Consider the following 19166-nt stretch of genomic DNA (forward strand, 5'->3'; position numbering starts at 1 on the left):
TTTAGGGTATGACATTAAAGGATTTTGCATTAATACGATTAAGAAATAGTTTAAATTAACTTTTTCAATAAGTTTATTTAAACCTACATTTTTTAACATGTGGACTATATCAGTAGAAAACTTTTTTTAAAAAAACATATTTCGATCGTTTTTTATATTATTTTTTGACAAAAAAAACTTAACTTTAAAATAGTACTCTGTGGGAGGTAAACGTTTTCACTGAAAAAAATATTCAGTTTAAGAAATAAAAATTTGGTTGAGTGTTTTTTATGAACTTAACAAAATTTTATTTAATGGGACAACAAAAATGTTTGGTTAATCTTTATGTCCTATTATTAATTAATTATGAATTTAACATTTAATTTAAATATATGTCTAATTTAAATATTTTTTTCTTTGAAAAAGTTTTACCTGTTCTAGGGATTTTTATTTCCAGGCCGGAAGCTCTGAACTCTAGACTACGTATCCTTGTCAGGATCTTGAACTAAATATCTATACCCAAATAGCACAACATATTGCCACAATATTGCTGCAACATTCATTATATCCTCCATGCGGAAATATTGCACAGAAATATTTAGGTAATATTGAGTTCAGGCCTCTAAAACGTCGAAAAAAGGCCTTATTTTAATAACTTTTTTAGAAAAGTTAAAAAGTAATGAAAAATATGTTTATATTTCTTTATTGGGGACAGTTCAAAGAAAAAAAAATACTTTATAATTTTTTTTTAAATATCAGGATTACAGACACATGATAAAAACCCTTTCTGAGGTGAATCACTAAATGGCCGGAAAGGTCTTGGCTATAAAAATATGCAACTTAAAAAAAAATTCGTACATCTTTTTCTAGATAATGTTATTAAGAGCTACAGTTAAATTTATAGGTAAATCGGCTGAGATATGTGAAATTTATGTTTTCGTCCAGCTCAAGAAAAGTAGTTTTGAGAAAAACGAGTTTAAAGTTTTACTTACACGGAGATAAATTTTTCACTAATTTTGTATGAAAACTACTTACTCATTTAGTAAAACTATTGGTAAGTGCCTTGAACGAATCTCGCACGGCAGAGAGGGGAACTATATTCACTCATCATTCGTGCAAAATAGACATAAAGTTGCTACTAATAACGTTAATACCAGTGATCTTTTAACGCATGGGAATTTTTGGAACTATTTTAGTATAAATTTAAGCGTTTTTGTTAAGAAAACGGACATACGAAAATCGCTAGTATAGTATTGGTACTTTTAAATTAAGAAATTTCAATCCGTGTATGATTTAATAATCTGCAATGCCTACGCCATATAATCAGTGAAAGTTTACTGACTAATTGTGAAAATTAGTTAAATTTTAGGTACTGGTGGAGCTAACCAAGAATTGAAATGAAGTGTAAATATGTCTCTGCATTAGATTATATAGGAAAATACCTCTACCAAGCAAGCAGTACAGGATCACGATCGGGATCAAATTCAAGAACTTAAAAAGTGTTTCTTCTTATAATTGATATTGTTTATTGTTATATTGTTTCTTATTTTAAATACCCTTAGACACCTTTTAAATGAAAAATTTTTTTTGGATATTTTGAAAATTCTAGAGTGGTTAACCCCTTAATTACACTAAACGACTAAACGAAAAATAATTCCCTTTTTTAACTGAGCACTTTTTCTTTTACTAGTAAAATTGAATAGCAATATTAACTCAATATTGCAGTGCAATATTCCCACAGGACGGACATAATCACTGTTTCAGCAATATTGCCTAAATATTGCCGTGTAATATTTGCAATATTATAGCAACATGTTTTGCTATTTGTGCATATGTACAAGGTACGAGCAAATGTATTTTGTTGACGAAAGCAAATTTTGGTTGGAAACATAATATGTTTAACCATCAATTAAGTGTTTGGTTAAAATAACTAAATAACTTGTTTCAGTTAACCAAAATTTGGTAAAGACAACTAAAATGGCATAACAAAACGATTTGGATGCCAGCATTAAAAAAATCAAATAAAATATTACTTATATAATTTGTTATTTTTACCCAACTAACTCAACAGAAGGTCACAATATTGCATCATTATTACATGTCAATATTGCAAATATTTCACGTAAATATTGAGGCAATATTATTGCAACATTTATTGTGTCCGCGTTAAGAAATATTGCAAAGCAATGTTGACTCAATATTGCCAGACAATGTTACCTAAATATTGTTTAGAAATATTACCTCACTATTTCCTTACAATATTCGCAATATTGTCATATAATATTGATGCAATAATTAGGCCATATGATGTGCTATTTGGGAATTAATTCAGATTTAAAAAGTACTATAATAGTATTTTTCAATATGGTATACTGGTATCACTCCTGTTACTCACACAGCACCGAAAGTTTCCTAAACCTGTATTAAAGCTGTGCGTGCCAAGTTGGAAAAATTTACCGTAAAGCTTAGCACAGGTTGTGTAAATATGTAAATGTCCGCAATTGAGTAAATGTTTAGCGTAAAACTGTACTGAATCTTTAAATTACGTATTTAGTACAGGTTTAGCGTAAAACTGTACTGAATCTTTAAATTACATATTTGGTACAGGTTTAGCGTAAAACTGTACTGAATCTTTAAATTACATATTTGGTACAGGTTTAGCGTAAAACTGTACTGAATCTTTAAATTACATATTTGGTACAGGTTTAGCGTAAAACTGTACTGAATATTTAAATTACATATTTGGTACAGGTTTAGCGTAAAAGTTGCCTGAACATTTAAAATAAATCTTTTGTACAGTTTTATCATAAAATTTGCTTAAAAATTAAAATTAAATCTTTATTACAGTTTTAGTGTAGAAATTGTCTATAAATTTAAATTAAAGCTTTATTAAATATTTAGTGCGAAATTAAACTACAAAAGTGTTCATTACATTTTCGTTAAATTTTTGATATTGAGAAATTGTTAACTGTAAATGATGCAGACAATTGAAATAAACAAAAAAATAACTAATTAGAAAAGGTATAATTAAATGAAACTTCAAATACAGTGTACACAAATATATTTATTAAAATTTTGCATTTTCCAAAACAATTATACAAACAAATTTAAATTTGTTTGTATAATTGTTATAGATTGTTATTATTGTTATTAATTGTTATTATTTATAGACAATTTCTACACTAAAACTGTAATAAAGATTTAATTTTAATTTTTAAGCAAATTTTATGATAAAACTTTACAAAAGATTTATTTTAAATGTTCAGGCAACTTTTACGCTAAACCTGTACCAAATATGTGATTTAAATATTCAGTACAGTTTTACGCTAAACCTGTACCAAATATGTAATTTAAAGATTCAGTACAGTTTTACGCTAAACCTGTACCAAATATGTAATTTAAAGATTCAGTACAGTTTTACGCTAAACCTGTACTAAATACGTAATTTAAAGATTCAGTACAGTTTTACGCTAAACATTTACTCAATTGCGGACATTTACATATTTACACAACCTGTGCTAAGCTTTACGGTAAATTTTTCCAACTTGGCACGCACAGCTTTAATACAGGTTTAGGAAACTTTCGGTGCTGTGTGGGTAATTATGTACCAATACAATACTAGTCTAATAAAAGTATCCCAAACTCCTAGAAGCATTAAGTATGTAAAGTACTTAATAGGAGAATAATACCTTGCAGACTGATCGCAACCTACGAGTGTTCGAAGAATTCGTTGCACACTCGTGTAACATGCGTAGATTTTTGAAATAATGTCAAAAATGAATTACAATTGATAAAAAAAATGCTATTGATTTGAATAAATCAAATATCCAATGATTGATTTTTGCATTTTTTGTATTAAATTAAGTTGTAATTATTAAATTGTTATTATTTAAAGTAAACGATGTTTATCAGTGAGTTTGTCAGTGTCAGACTTTTTATTATTTTTAACAGAGAAAAAGTGTTTAATACACGGAGAGAAGGGCGTAGTAGATTTTACTACTATCTCAGTTAAATCTACTAAACAATAACGTTCATTTTGAACGGACTAAACAGTCAGTTAAATGAACGATACTGTTTAGTAAAATGAAAGGAAGCATTTACACGAATATCGAAAGAAAAGAATTTACCGACAGAAACGAAATGTAGAAATCTGATATTGGTTGTCCGCAATCTGGTTAATTGTGGACAACCAATCAGATTTGTGCATTTTTATTCTGTCGGTAAATTTTATTGTGTGACAGAACTATAGTAGTCCCTCTGACTACGCTGTTTAGTAGAATCTGGACTAAACGTGTTTAGTAGAATATACTAAATCTCTTCTCTCCGTGATACGAATAAAAATTATGACAAATTATTTCATAAATATTTAAAGTACCTATTCAATTTTAATATTATAAAAAAGTTTTTTAATTTAATTTAATATTTTTTTATGAGAAAATTTACAAACCTAGTTTTATATATAAAAAAGGTGTTTCTTTTTAATAACTTAAGACTTTATTTTTTGTTTTACTCTTAAAAATTAAATAAACAAATTATAATTCGTTATTTAATGTCATGTCTTTTCTTTAAACTTCCAAGCCAGCAGTTTGAGCATTTAAAGTCTCATATACCCAAATCTGTCGCAAATTTTTCTGCTTGAATTTGTAAAATTGGTCCACTAATCGGAATATTGCGATCACGTTGTATTTTAAACCACTCAAATAGAGCTTCGTCAACAAGCTATGAATGTTAGACGAATGTTACACCATTGTGCAACGAATTCGTCGAACACGCGTAGTTTGCGATCCTCTAGGGCAGTACAATACCAGTATGTCGTACCTTATAGGTTAGGATGCCTCAATGCTTTTTTCGCCATTGTGGTATGAAATACTAGTCTAGAATACTAGCCTAGTACAGTTCGAAAGTGTATTGCTGGTACAGTACTTATACGCTGGTTATATGGAAACCGTTACCCACATAGCATGATGTAAGGTTGATGCTTATTTGAATGTCTTGTAACTGAAAGCATATAGTGTAATATCAAAATATATTAAGTATAATTATGTTATAATATTATATTATATGGATTCCAATAGGGTTCGTCAAATAAAATTTACTTACGATGTGATATCACAATCTATTCAAATAAGCATGCAGTGGGTGTGGGTAAAATTTTACATGTTTTGTTGAATAATAATAATCTCAACTATAAACACATCGTAATTTTTTATTACAAGCAACACTTAAATCAGTAACGTTTATATATTTAAGTATTTAATACCATTATATTACTATAAGGTACAAAATGAAGGACAATAAATTAACCTGTAAAATTGAATTTCAAAAATTGAACAAACATTCAGCATTGAATTCCAATTAACTCAAATTCGGATCAAATATTTATATTTCTATGAAAATATATTATTCCAAAAATTTAGTGTTATTAACATTTATAGTGTTATAACAAGTTGACACAATTATTTTTGACTGTTTTTTAAGCGACGTCAGTTGCATACTAATTATACTTTTTCAACATTCGTTTTGTATAAATGTATATTGATAAATGTTCAAACTATCTATAGATGATGTGAATATAGTTTTTGAAAAATTGTTAAGAGTAGAGATATTTCTGATCGAAAAATTTTATTCTCATTCATCATGACCCAGTGTATCAACAAAAGGTTAAACCACATTTTAAGAATTAATTCATTATTTTTTGATTTGATGACAAATTATTTTCCTCGATAAATTTCAATAATTCGATCTTGATCCACATATTCAAAAATATGAGGAGCATCCATTAAAATACCCACTGTACCAACAGTTGTTACAATGAAGAAAATATACAACTGCAAACGATCTATTACCATGGCAACGTATTTCCAATCTTCTCTTGTCTGAAATAGAAATATTTAATTTTAGTACTGTTTTCAAATAAAAAATTTTGAAATAATGGTAGAATATAGTAAGCACTCTTGCAGAAAGGAAGAGGATCTGCTTCTAATATGTAACTTATTATTCCAATGTCTAATACATAGTCCAGTCAAAGCATAGAGATAATATAAAGAGAGTAGGTAATACCCCGTGTTAAGTATACTCTTAAAACGGAACCTTTTTAACCTTTAAACTGCACCGTGTAAAAAAATCACGCTTAGTGCTTTTAGCGGTCTGTCAGAATGGTATTCCTTTTTTTGGTTTTTATTTTTTACATTAAAAAGACTATTTCTATAATATTTTGATGCAATTTTTTTTGTTACAATACTGTTTTTTCAATTTTTTTTTAACTTTGAAAAAATTGTCATCTAATAGATTATTATAAAATATGAAGCTACTGAAAAGCTCAAGCATTCTATTGTACTTTGAAAAAAAGTAATAAGCGAAATAATTTTCGATAAGCGTCCCACAGACCGCTAAAGCAGTTTAAAGGTCAGCTTTAACTTTTCTATTGCCACTTTTTTAAAAAAAAAAAAAAAAAAAACATTAGTTTAAAAGTTATACTGAAAAAACTAAAACAAGTTGTTCATTTTATGATCATTTAGCTTCCTTATCATGATAAACATTTATATTATTAGTTTTAAAAAAATTCAAAATTTCAATTTTTTGTTAAAAATAAAAATAGCGATCAAGTTTGTAAATATTGGTAAAATGTAAACTTTATATTTAAATCAATTGATTTGTTTTGATGCCAGGAGTATAATTTTGACAAGAATTAATTAAAATTTCTTTATAGGAAAAAGTTATTTCAAAAAATACAAAAAACAATTTTCTTCAAAAATTCAAAAAATGTTTTAATCTATAGAATTCAGTAAAATATGAACTTTATATAGGTTAATCGATTCATTTCAATACCAGAAATAAGTTTTTTTAACTAACAAAATTAAATTTACAATGAAAAAAATTGGTTGACAAAAAATAAATGTTTCAAAATTTTTAAAAAATTGTAAAAAAATGTTGTTTATATAATCGGAAAATATTATTGAAAAATAATTTAAATTATTATACGAGATATTTGTAAAAATGGACGGCTACTGGGACATGGACGGTAACTGGATCAATGACGGTAACCTTCCTATGAAAAATTGAAAATCATCACGAATATCATGATTATCTTATTTGAATTTCAGAACTTCCATACATAAGACGCGAGTGATTGGTCAATTGAGAGTGGCAAGCGATGCGAGAATAAAAATAACTTATCACAGAAATAATTACATAATTGATACTACCCAAAATTGCACTATATGTAATCTTAACAAATTGGAAACACTTTCTCATTTCCTCTTTTACTGTCCTATATGTATACAACAAGTAGAGTCAAATTTCTTAATAAATACACAAAAAATTATTCTATGTTTGATGAGACCCAAATTCTACAGAGTGTATTGACTATATTAATAGTGTCGAACAAGTGAATGATATATTTTGTTATGTGGGAAATGTGCTAAAAATTAGATCTTTTATTATAAATGAATAATGTTTTAAATATTGATGATTTGTACTGTGTTTGTATTATGCAAGAGTCGACTCGAACCTTTCTATCAGTATTTATACTCAAACAAATAAATTTATCTATCTATCTATATGTATGTATTGCCGATATATTAAATTTTTCGCAAATACGGAATTTTTAAAAAATTAATTTTTTGACAAAATATTAATACTCTGACATTTAACGGCAATTGCTTATACTATTTTTGAGTTCTCCACAAAATTTGAGCTTAATTTATCAAGTATTTTTATTCCTTTTTACGTTTTAAGCAACAAATTTAAATAGGGAGTCACAGAATCGTCATGGTTTGGCATGCAGATAATCATCTATCTCCTGTTGTCGTAATATTTTACTGCAAGCTTGCAGCAACCTTATAGAGGTGGGAAATTTATAATTAATCTTTCTGTAAGATTGCCGCAAGATTTTGTTTATCTAAGTATCGCATTGATGTAAATGAAATTTTTAAATTTAACTAACCTGTATATATAAATCTTCATTTCTTAAATGTTCAGCAATAAATTCAACTGCTTCAGTTGCTTTACTTGCTTCAGGACTAAGAAGAACAGAGTCAGAGCTTTCTGATCCTCTTCTATCAGCCATTGTTTCAATACCTCCTCCAGCTGTACTGGAACCACTAGTATGATGATTTTTTCTGTTAGCACTGCAATTAGGATGATGCAAGTCTGACAACTCCATTACCTCCATTTTCGATTTATTCATGGAAGGAGGTAGATGTTTTGGTATTTCAGTAGGACTCCCAGAGTAAGTTGAAGTTGGAAGTGTTACGTTAGGTATTTCCATCATCCATTTTAGTCTGGTCTTCTTTGGTCTCCTCATAAGCAAAACTGCTGGTAAAACTTTCAAAAATATTTTGCGAATCATTGGTGGCATTCTATGAGTTCTGGGACCACGGAAATTCCAATTAATAATAACTACAGTAACCAATATACTAACAGTGTTCATAACAAACGTAAACAGTAAATATTTCGCTATTAGTGGCAGTACAAGTGATGTAGGTGGCAGAATTTTACTCACTAAAAGTAAAAATACAACCAACGACAGAAGAATACTAATACCAAGTGTAACCTTTTCACCGGCTTCGGCTGGCAAATAGAACACCAGTACACACAGAAATGAAATTAATACAGTTGGCAGGATCAAGTTAACAGTATAAAAAAGAGTTTTCCTTCGAATAATTATGTAAAACGTAATATCTGTTTCAGTTGGAGCGCTTTCTTTATGTACATTAAGGTATGCTGGAACGTTGACAATATCCCATGTGCCACTTTTCCAATAATCAGATAAATCGACAAAATTTTTATCATTATAAAGAGCCAAAGAAACTTGATCTCCATTAAATGTCCATGAGCCAAACTTCATAATGCAAGTTTGTTGGTCGAAAGGGAAATATGTAACGTCGATTGTACATGAACTTTGATATATAGCAGGTGGCACCCACAATACTTCACCATTTGGATATATTAAGATGTTACTTTTGTATCGTACTTCATAATTTCCATCAGCACTGAAAAGTAAAAGTATTAAGGTGAGTAAATTTAGCTAAATAAGAATTAGTTTTAAATATATTAGCTTCTTATATTGGAATCTCTAACCCTTATTGCATAATGAACTTTTTGTGTGCAAGGGATGGAGGTTTTACGGCCTTAAAGCCACTTACGGCTTAAAGTGTATATATTAAACTTAAGTATGGGTATTTAATATTTAGATTTATTTAATTCATTCTAAATTATAAAAAAAATATAACTAGAATGATATTTATTGAAATTTGTGCTTTTACGTTTTTGACCTTTTTCACTAATGTTAAAGCAAACAAAAGCATAAAGAAACTAGGTACCGAAAGAACACGAAACTTTTGACGCTACTGCTTTATCTTTACTGCTGCTTTATCTTCCTTTGTGACTCTTCTTGACGCTGCTCACCAAGGTTGGTGAAAAAAAAAAATAATAATAAAAAAAAATAAAAACTCATTAAGAACAACATAATAAAATATATTAACTAGATAGGCCTTAATTCTCTTACGAGAACTAGTTACCTGAAAAATTGTAAAGATTGACTAAAAACAAGTGTAAAATACTGTTTAAAAATTTAATATGAACAATAAAAGAATTATTCAATGCAAAAAAAGGTTGGGTGAGCTACGGCTAGGATTACAGTTTTCAATGTATATCAACGCTGTGATATGAATGGTATATATCCTAAAAAATTGTTATACTTATTGAAATTGACTACTGCGATTTCTTTAAAGAAAAATTCTATTGTAATAATTTTAGAATCACGAAACATATTTGAATACGGGACTACTAAAACCATACATGTAGAAATAGTCAGAGATTTAACGAGACCATTGTTTCTGGGCCGCTTTATCGATTCTTTAACGAGAGAAAGAAATCAAAGGTATTTTATTGAATAAATTTACCACATGAAATCCTATATTGTTTCCTATATGAGAGATTCTTTTTCAATCGCCCCAGCCCAAAAAGTCAATGTTCTGGGATTGGCTTCATACTTTGGTAAATTGTTGTCCTATATGATAGTAATAAATTCCTAAAATATAAACTCATTAAAAAAATATTTGTAGAAAGGGATAAAGTTCCGAATAAGGAACCCCTCCGATTTTAATAAAACTTGGTGTACTTACGTATTTTTTTGCGCTGAATACGAAAATCATAGTGAAAATTGCCGCAAATTTGATTATCATGGTAAAAACCATAAAAACACCATAAAATCATGGTTTTTTCCGATTATCTCGTAAAAAACAAAAAATTTCGAAAAAAGTTTTAGACAAAAGTTGCAGATCTCTAAAAAACACACATTTTATGTTTTATGCATTTTTTATCAAAAGTCATTATTTTTTGAGAAAAATGGTCCCAAAGTATTTTGCGGAAATTGTGGGGTGGAGTCTACAGCAGCGGTAAACGCAAAATACTAAACACGGCCTTCGGCCGCGTAAGGTGCTGCTCGCTTTTCTTTTTAAAAAAACGTTGGCGAGAGGGGGTGGATATGGCCGAAAGTATTTTGCGGAATTCGTTGGATGCTGAGTAATGGTGAATATGGTACTGCCCGCTTTTCTCTTTAAGAAAACCTTGGCGAGGGGGGGTGGATATGTCCGAAAGTATTTTGCAGAATTCGTTGGATCGTGAGTAATGGTGAATATGGTGCTGCTCGCTTTTCTTTTTAAAAAAACCTTGGCGAGAGGGGGTGCATATGGCCGAAAGTATTTTGCGGAAATTGTGGGGTGGAGTCTACAGCAGCGGTAAACGCAAAATACTATTGAATAAGCTAAACGCAAAAAACCATGATTTTATGGTGTTTTTTATGGTTTTTACCATGATAATCAAATTTGCGGCAATTTTCACTATACTGGTATACCTAAAGATCATCTTCGAGGATTTAGGTAGGCACCGCCTACTTTAATATTCTGTTTCTCACAAAATTAGTGTGTTACCATTTTCATATTTACATAGCTCATGGGAAAAAACCTCAGCTTTCCAATGAAAATAAAAAAAAAAAAAAATACCCGAAGGGGTGAAAATCGAAAAATAAGGGTTGATTTTGAAAAAAAAGGGGTCAAAAAATTTTTTTTTTAAATTTGTGTATACATTTTTGAAAAGTACGTGAAAAATGCATTAAAATTCATTATAGATAAATTAAAATCCATTAACTTTTGTCATAGTTATACGGATTTGAAAATGACAATGTTACCCTTAACGTCAAAACTTCAACCCCCTCTACTTTCTACAAATATTTTTTTAATGAGTTTATATTTTAGCAATTTATTACTATCATATAGGATAACAATTTACCAAAGTATGAAGCCAATCGTAGAACATTGACTTTTTGGGCTGGGGCGATTGAAAAAGAATCTCTCATATATAAATCCATGTATAATCTTAGGTTAATATTTCAGAATCTACATGAAATCTTATGTGATTTTCTATGTTCAAATCGTTGTGAAATCATATGTAAAAATGCACACGAAATCTCATATGGTTTCCTATATTAAAATTTGTATGTAAGATTTAATATAAGGAAATCATTAGAATTTTATATGATATTTTTTATAAGATTTGATGCATTCGGGCGGGACAAGACAAGAAAGCGTAAACTTCAAGAATGTGTTTTATATAATAAGATCGAGAAGTTATCTCCCTTTTTTTGTTTTAATTCGGGAATCTCCGATTTTAGAAAATTAATAAAAAATATCGAGCAAGATTTTGAAATATGTGCATTTAACCTAAAATAGAAAGTGCATGTAACACTCTGCTGTACTTTATTTATATGTGACCGTCCACGACAAAACAAGGCTTAGCTCCCAAAAGTAAATTTCACAGGGCAAGCGATTGAAGTAGAAGCAGAAACAAGGAACACGCTTGACATGCCCGTCTTTAGAACGTTATAGTGTCAAAAGTAATTGACATAAACAATTTCTGACTTTTGCATGTGAAAGAGCAACTTAAAATCTATCCATTAGCATCAAAAACTCAAAATTGATTTTTTGGGTTGCTAACCCTGGCGGATTCGATTTGCGTAATGTCTACTTAACTAAGTGGACTTTAGGTAGACATTAGGTAAACATGTAAAAAAACGTATAAAAAAGCTATTAATCGACTTATTATGATAAAAAAAAGTTGATAAAAGGGTAAATGAATGTTTATAGAGTAAATTCGTACAAAATTTGTAATTAATAAAGCATTAAATAATTAATAATGAATGGAAATGTGTGCGAGGTACCTGATCAGTTCAGCTGTACAATTATTTTCGTGCTATTTTCATGAAAAGAATATAAATTAACGGCAAAAACAACTGATATTTATAAAAAAGTGTAAAATTGATTTAATTTGAGTGTTTGCAATACGAATTATTAAATAATAATTAAGTTTTTATCAAAGGTGAATAGTGTTGTGAAAACCTGTGAAAACTAATGAGTTACTACATTACCAATCGCATATGATAATAAAAAGTTCTCGATGAGTGTAACAAATAATCTGCAATCATGTCCGTAATTTTGGACGAGAAACAATTATGAAATCAATAATTATTTGTATAACTTTATTCTGCATTTTAAAATTCTCTTTTTATTTTCTTTCAAAGCAAAAGCTTGGAAGAAAACATGCTCGCACTGTATTGTAAAAACTGGTGGCGCCATCTCTGGCAATCTCGGAAATTATGTACTTGGTTAAATTGCAGCTTTTTTGTTACACTCATCGAGAACTTTTTATTATCATATGCGATCGGTAATGTAGTAACTCATTAGTTTTCACAGGTTTGCACAACACTATTCACATTTGATAAAAACTTAATTATTATTTAATAATTCGTATTGCAAACACTCAAATTAAATCAATTTTACACTTTTTTATAAATATCAATTGTTTTTGCCGTTAATTTATATTCTTTTCATGAAAATAGCACGAAAATAATTGTACAGCTGAACTGATCAGGTACCTCACGCACATTTCCATTCATTATTAATTATTTAATGCTTTATTAATTACAAATTTTGTACGAATTTACTCTATAAACATTCATTTACCCTTTTATCAACTTTTTTTTATCATAATAAGTCGATTAATAGCTTTTTTATACGTTTTTTTACATGTTTACCTAATGTCTACCTAAAGTCCACTTAGTTAAGTAGACATTACGCAAATCGAATCCGCCAGGGAAGCCTTGTTTTGTCGTGGACGGTCACATATTATATAAATTTATATTTATATAATAATTAAATATTTATAATAATATAATAATTTATTTATATTTAAATAATCATCTAAAAGTTTATAGCAACAAATGTCGAAAATGTAATTAGTTCGAAAATGGTTAGGTTTCAAAAAACATCAGAAATAAGTGTCAAGTGTCCTTTACACATAAATAATCATGATATTAATTATTTTAGTAACAGTTTTAAAGTTTAGAATAAATAATATATAAATTTTAAGCATTTAATTTGCATTTATTCCTCAAATATGTTAATCATAATATTCATAATAAATTTAACTCAGTTCAATTAATAAACGAAACTTTAATATAATACACCGTCCGACACGATTTTTCACACACGAAAAAATCAATGATTTTCAGAAACTAGGACCAAAAAAAAATACCCGTGTCTGGCCGTTTTGCTAAATCAGGTCATTTTTTGCTTTTAGGGGTAAAAACAACCCTTAAATGAAAGGTGATAGGAAATCTTGTACAAATAAATAATTTTTTATGAAACCTGGTATCTCGGGGTTTTCCGGGTCGCTGATTACGAATCTGATGTCAGATTTTCAAAATTCAAAATGGCGGATCCAATATGGCGGTCGAAATTTATAAAAATTCACCAATTCATTTAAAAGTTGTTACTTAGGGGTTTTTGGGGTCGCTGATTACGAATATGATATCAGATTTTGAAATTCAAAATGGCGGATTCAATATTGCGGTCGAAATTTATAAAAGTTCATCGAATTCACTTGAAACTTGTTACTTGAAGGTTTTTGGGGTCGCTGATAACGAATATGATGTCAGATTTTGAAAATTAAAAATGGCGGATCCAATATGGCGGTCGAAATTTATAAATATTAGTTATTTTTTATAAAACTTGGTGTCTAGGGGTTTTTGAGGTCGCTGATAATAACATAATAATAATAATAATAATAATAATAATAATAATAATAATAACATTTATAAATTTCGACCGCCATATTGAATCCGCCATTTTGAATTTTGAAAATCGGACATCATATTCGTAATCAGCGACCCCAAAAACCCCTAAGCAACAACTTTTAAATGAATTGGTGAATTTTTATAAATTTCGACCGCCATATTGGATCCGCCATTTTGACTTTTGAAAATCTGACATCAGATTCGTAATCAGCGACCCGGAAAACCCCGAGATACCAGGTTTCATAAAAAATTATTTATTTGTACAAGATTTCCTATCACCTTTCATTTAAGGGTTGTTTTTACCCCTAAAAGCAAAAAATGACCTGATCTAGCAAAACGGCCAGACACGGGTATCTTTTTTTTGGTCCTAGTTTCTGAAAATCATTGATTTTTTCGTGTGTGAAAAAAAAGTTGAATTTTGTCGGACGGTGATATATAATTTATTATAATAATAATATAATTTTATTCCTTTGATTTTGGATTCAAATCGTGCATTTATTACAGGGGTCAAACTGCAATTAGTCCATGAATTTAAATTCACACATGCTACTCTGGGTGTTGCCAAATATCTTTCAATTTTTTTTTCCAATCATCGTTTGAGTTAAGCACCTTAGCATCATTATTCAAGCAATGTACATCTAAAGTTTCATCGTCACTTGAATCATCAACTACTTGGTTAGTTTCAGCAAGTAGTTCATCACCCTGACCTAGTAGCGAAACTTCCTAATGTGGGATGTTAAAATCTTGAAATATTTGCTTAAACTTGTTTAAAGCCTCCTTCGACATCGGTTTTCCCCAATCAGTCATATCAAGAGTTACGAATTTGTGACGAGGATCCAGAATAAGCACTGCGCTGTAAATCCAATTAGCTTTACTGTAATGTTTTAAAAGTTTCTGTGTCGCCGCTTGAAGAGCATCTATCAATTTAATTTCTGTAACTGTTTTCTTTCGTTTTTAGTTCAAATTTAAAATTGAATTTTCGATTTTATCTAAAAGTAAATTTAAGCCTATACAACGACCGATGGCAAGGTAACATATTTGTCTCCAGAAAAAATTTTAGTTAAAACTTGAAAATATCGTAGATATTTTTGAACTTCATTCAAAAGTATCCACTCAGGCTCTTTAATTACCAGTCGATTTAAAGCTGAATTCGTTAAGCATAACAAATTTAGGCCTTTCTTCATACGAAGTCCAGTTTTTATCATATCATAAGTAACTTCTCCCGTAATTGTTCCGATGTTCTTAATATTTAAAAAAAAAATTTCTCAATTTTGGAATAACTTTTAGTTCCTCCCCAAATTCATCATTATCGTTATCACTTGAATCGTCCCCAATCTCATCGTCAATTTGGCTTTCAGGTTCATCAGCATCGTCACAAATTTCCTCGTCAATTATGTCCTCATTATGGTCAATTTCCAATTTTTTATGTGAATATCTTCTAGATTAAATTTTTTTTTAAATTTTAAATTTAATTTACGCGCAAGGATTTTTAAAAAAGTCGTATTCGATGCCGTATTATTCACTGTTATTGCTTGAAATTTATCTACAAGTCCATACTTCTCTAAAACTCCAATAAATAAATTCGCTGTATCTTCACCTTTATGTTTCCCATGGCATGGAAGAAAATCGATACCTAATGAGTGCAATTTCCAATTATCATCAAAAAATGTCCAGTGATACCACAATAGGATTTATTTGTAATTGAAGTCCATCCATCGATAGTAAAAGAAATTTTGGATCTACTATCCTTTAAAATACCAAAATCCACGCATCTCTTTTAATCGGCTTCGAAAGAATTTTTTGATTTATCTATATGTCATGTATTCAGGAAGGATCGTGTTTCTTCTAGAGGCAGAGGTATTTTTATCGCTGTTAATTCTAATTTTAATGTTGTTCAAATCGACTTCAGTAATGTTTTTGATTTAAACTACAACATTGATGTACTGGGTGTTATAATTAGTTTTCATACTATTAAATTTATCATTGTAGCTATTTACATTTCACCTGATATTGGCCTTCAAAATTTTAGACACTTTTTGACTTCTCTTCAAGAACTTACTTTACTAAATTTACATCCAGTTTTTTTATAGGTGTTATCAATTGCTTGAATTTTATAAATTACTTAAATGATAAATATAATTCTTTTTTGCTCTAAATCATTTGTCCGTAAAAATTTTGTTGAATTTTATAATGTAAACCAATTTAACCATATCTACAACAATTACAACCGTATCTTAGATTTCATTCTTACTAATATTCCTGTCAATATTATTAAAGCAAATCACCCAATTGTATATCAATGTACTAACGTGAATTCTGCTTGTACTGAATTCATTAATATTCTCAACGATGCGTTTGATATTAATATTAAAAAGGCTATGTTAAAAAAAGAGAAAACACAACTCGTCCGAATATAACGCACAAATCAAACTTTTATAAGATTTCATCTTATTTCTTTTCGGCACTTCTACCTCAGGATTTAAATAGACGTAATAAATTTTCAACATGCTTATCGTCGAAAAAGTTAAAGGGTAAATACTTTTTCACATTTTTTTTGTTCAAATTTTTCCTAAATAAAAATACAATAAAAATTAATCTCCTCATCAACATCACTGTAAATTTTATTTTTTGTTTGCATAGTTAGAGTCAGTTGGGGTAAATCGGGACAGGGGATAAATGGGGACAAAAGGTTTTGGAGCTTAATTTACAGTTTTAAAATTAAGTTCAACGTCAATATTTTAACCTCAGGTCACCTGCAAGAGGTTTTGAGTATTGCCAAGCTTTTATCTTGACAATTGGCAGCAAGATAAAAAATTTATCGCTCAATGCACAAAAACTTGAAAATCAAAGTCAAACAGATTCAGTAGTTTGTCGAGCATTTCAAAGAAAACAGACTTAAAAATCATACCAAATTTTTTTCTTATTCCTTATGACTCCTATAACAGAAATTCACTTGAATGTTTGATTTTTATCAATTTGGTTAATAATGACAAGCTGTCCCTATTTACCCGGAGTTTTCAAATTTTTAGGGTAAATGGGGACAGCTTGTCATTATTAACCAAATTAACAAAAATCAAAAATTCAAATGAATTTCTGTTATAGGAGTCATGAGGAATAAGAAAAAAATTTACCTTTTAAAGGAAAAATATTACGTAATTTGTGAAAAATAGCGATTTTGTCCCCATTTACCCCAACTGACCCTAAATAGTTTTAAGTTTTAAATTTATTTTTATGTAAATATTTTTTATACTTATTTTATAATAATTAATAATTAATTCTATAATAATTAATAATTAATTATTTGCAATTAATAGTTCATTATATAATTAATGGATAAATTATTAATAATTACCTATATTATAATTAATGGATTAATTAATTAAATTATTTTTTATTTTAGTATTATTAATATTAAAACATTATTATCAATATTTATATGTTTATTATTATTTTTACAAGATTTAAAAGGTGTATACCCAGTGGACAAAAAACCATGTTCGTTCTAAAAACGTTTTAAGAACGTTTTTAAAACGTTTCATGTCTGCCAAATAATGTTCTGGGACATTATTTAAACATCCATGTTCTTAAAATATTCCAGAACATTATTTGGCGGACATGAAACTTTTTGAAAACGTCCTTAAAACGTTTTTAGAACAAACGTGGTTTGTGCCCACTGGGAACTATCGAAACAAATAAATTAATTAAATGTACAGATAAAAATAAAACAAAATTTAGATTTTCGTGACTTCGTAAAGGATAACCCATAAATGTGCTCATGTTCTTCTTTGTGGTAACTTTTAAAATGTCTCATTACACCACTGGTGTTTCAATACTTCATTTTTATAATTCGGTTTTCACTTTTCGATTGATAACACAATTTACATTTTGCGTATTTTTCATTTTCATTATCGACTCCATATTCAAAACCCAGACAGCACCGTTTTTCGCAGGGAGTTCGCGGGGAGTTCCCCGTGTTAAGTTCGGAAACTAAGTTGGGGAGCTTCAGGGGAAGTTCAGGCGAGCTCTATATGTCCTCGGTTTTATAACTCGCGGTGCGAAGTTCAGGATAGTTATCCGATTAAGTTTGCCGAAAAATTGTGGATAAAAGTTTAGGAAATATTAAATTTTGAGTTTTACAGAAATTTGCTTTGTGAATTTCTTTAAAACTATCTCCGGAAAGTACTCTAAAGATATATAGACAAATTTCCTGTAAAATTAAAATGCAACTTTCAGTGAATTTTATAAGGTAAGTTTATTATAAATGTTTTATAATATTTATTAAATAAAAGTAAAATTAAAAAAATTTATTTTTCCCTTATTGCGCTTTCTTTTATTTTTCCCCAACATTAACGGCGCAATTTTCGGAAATAAATTTGGAGGAGCTGGGGATTGAACCCGGACGCGCAACACAACAGCCAAGAACCCTAACCACTAACCTAACCAACGACCTGAAGGTGGGTAACTTTCGGGTCTTTATAAGCTGCAAGCCTTGTCGTCATCAGTTGACACGAATGGCGGGAAAATTTAAAAATGTTTTCAACGAAATATTTTTAAATTCTATTATTAAATTAGTGTCATAATTAAAAGGGCATTGAAATAATATTGCAATGTTAATATTAATATTATTTGTGAAACTAGCAGCTATATAAAACGATTTAAGGTAATTCTTTAAAAATGAAATTTATTAAATACTGAATCTCGTTATAAAAAATTCTGGACTTGTCAAATTTTTATTAAATTATTATTCAATTAAAAGTAACATAGGGTAACTGCACCAGTGGTGGATCAATTAAGCCTACTAAATTTAATATTTTGACTTTAAAGGTGTACAGATTTTTTCAGATGAAAAATATAGGGTAATCTTTACAATAGTATGAATTAACAAGTCTTCCAGGACACTATCGTGTAGTTTTCGACCTGCTTGTAACGTTTACACCCCCTAACACCCACATTCAACAATAAAATGACATTGCTCCAGTCGTGGATCATTTACCCCTTTACACTACACAAAAATAACTTAATGATGTAAATTTTTTTCCAAAAGTATTCTATA

At 29.0% G+C, this 19166-nt stretch overlaps 1 protein-coding gene across 1 annotated transcript in view; it reads right to left on the reverse strand.

Annotated features, from left to right (window-relative positions):
* Positions 1-3303: 3303 nt before the first annotated feature.
* Positions 3304-19166, reverse strand: part of LOC127284387 (acetylcholine receptor subunit beta-like 1) — a 45046-nt gene continuing 29183 nt past the window's right edge. Inside the window, exons 4-5 of the mRNA XM_051309790.1 lie at positions 7925-8972; positions 3304-5855 (exon numbers count right to left, since the gene is read on the reverse strand). Coding sequence (XP_051165747.1) covers positions 5691-5855; positions 7925-8972 — 1213 coding nt within the window. The 3' untranslated portion in view covers positions 3304-5690. The remainder of the gene's footprint in view (positions 5856-7924; positions 8973-19166) is intronic.

Source organism: Leptopilina boulardi, unplaced genomic scaffold, assembly GCF_019393585.1.
Source record: "Leptopilina boulardi isolate dan_hultmark-lab unplaced genomic scaffold, ZJU_Lbou_2.1 LbouV2_324, whole genome shotgun sequence".
Lineage (NCBI taxonomy): Eukaryota > Metazoa > Arthropoda > Insecta > Hymenoptera > Figitidae > Leptopilina > Leptopilina boulardi.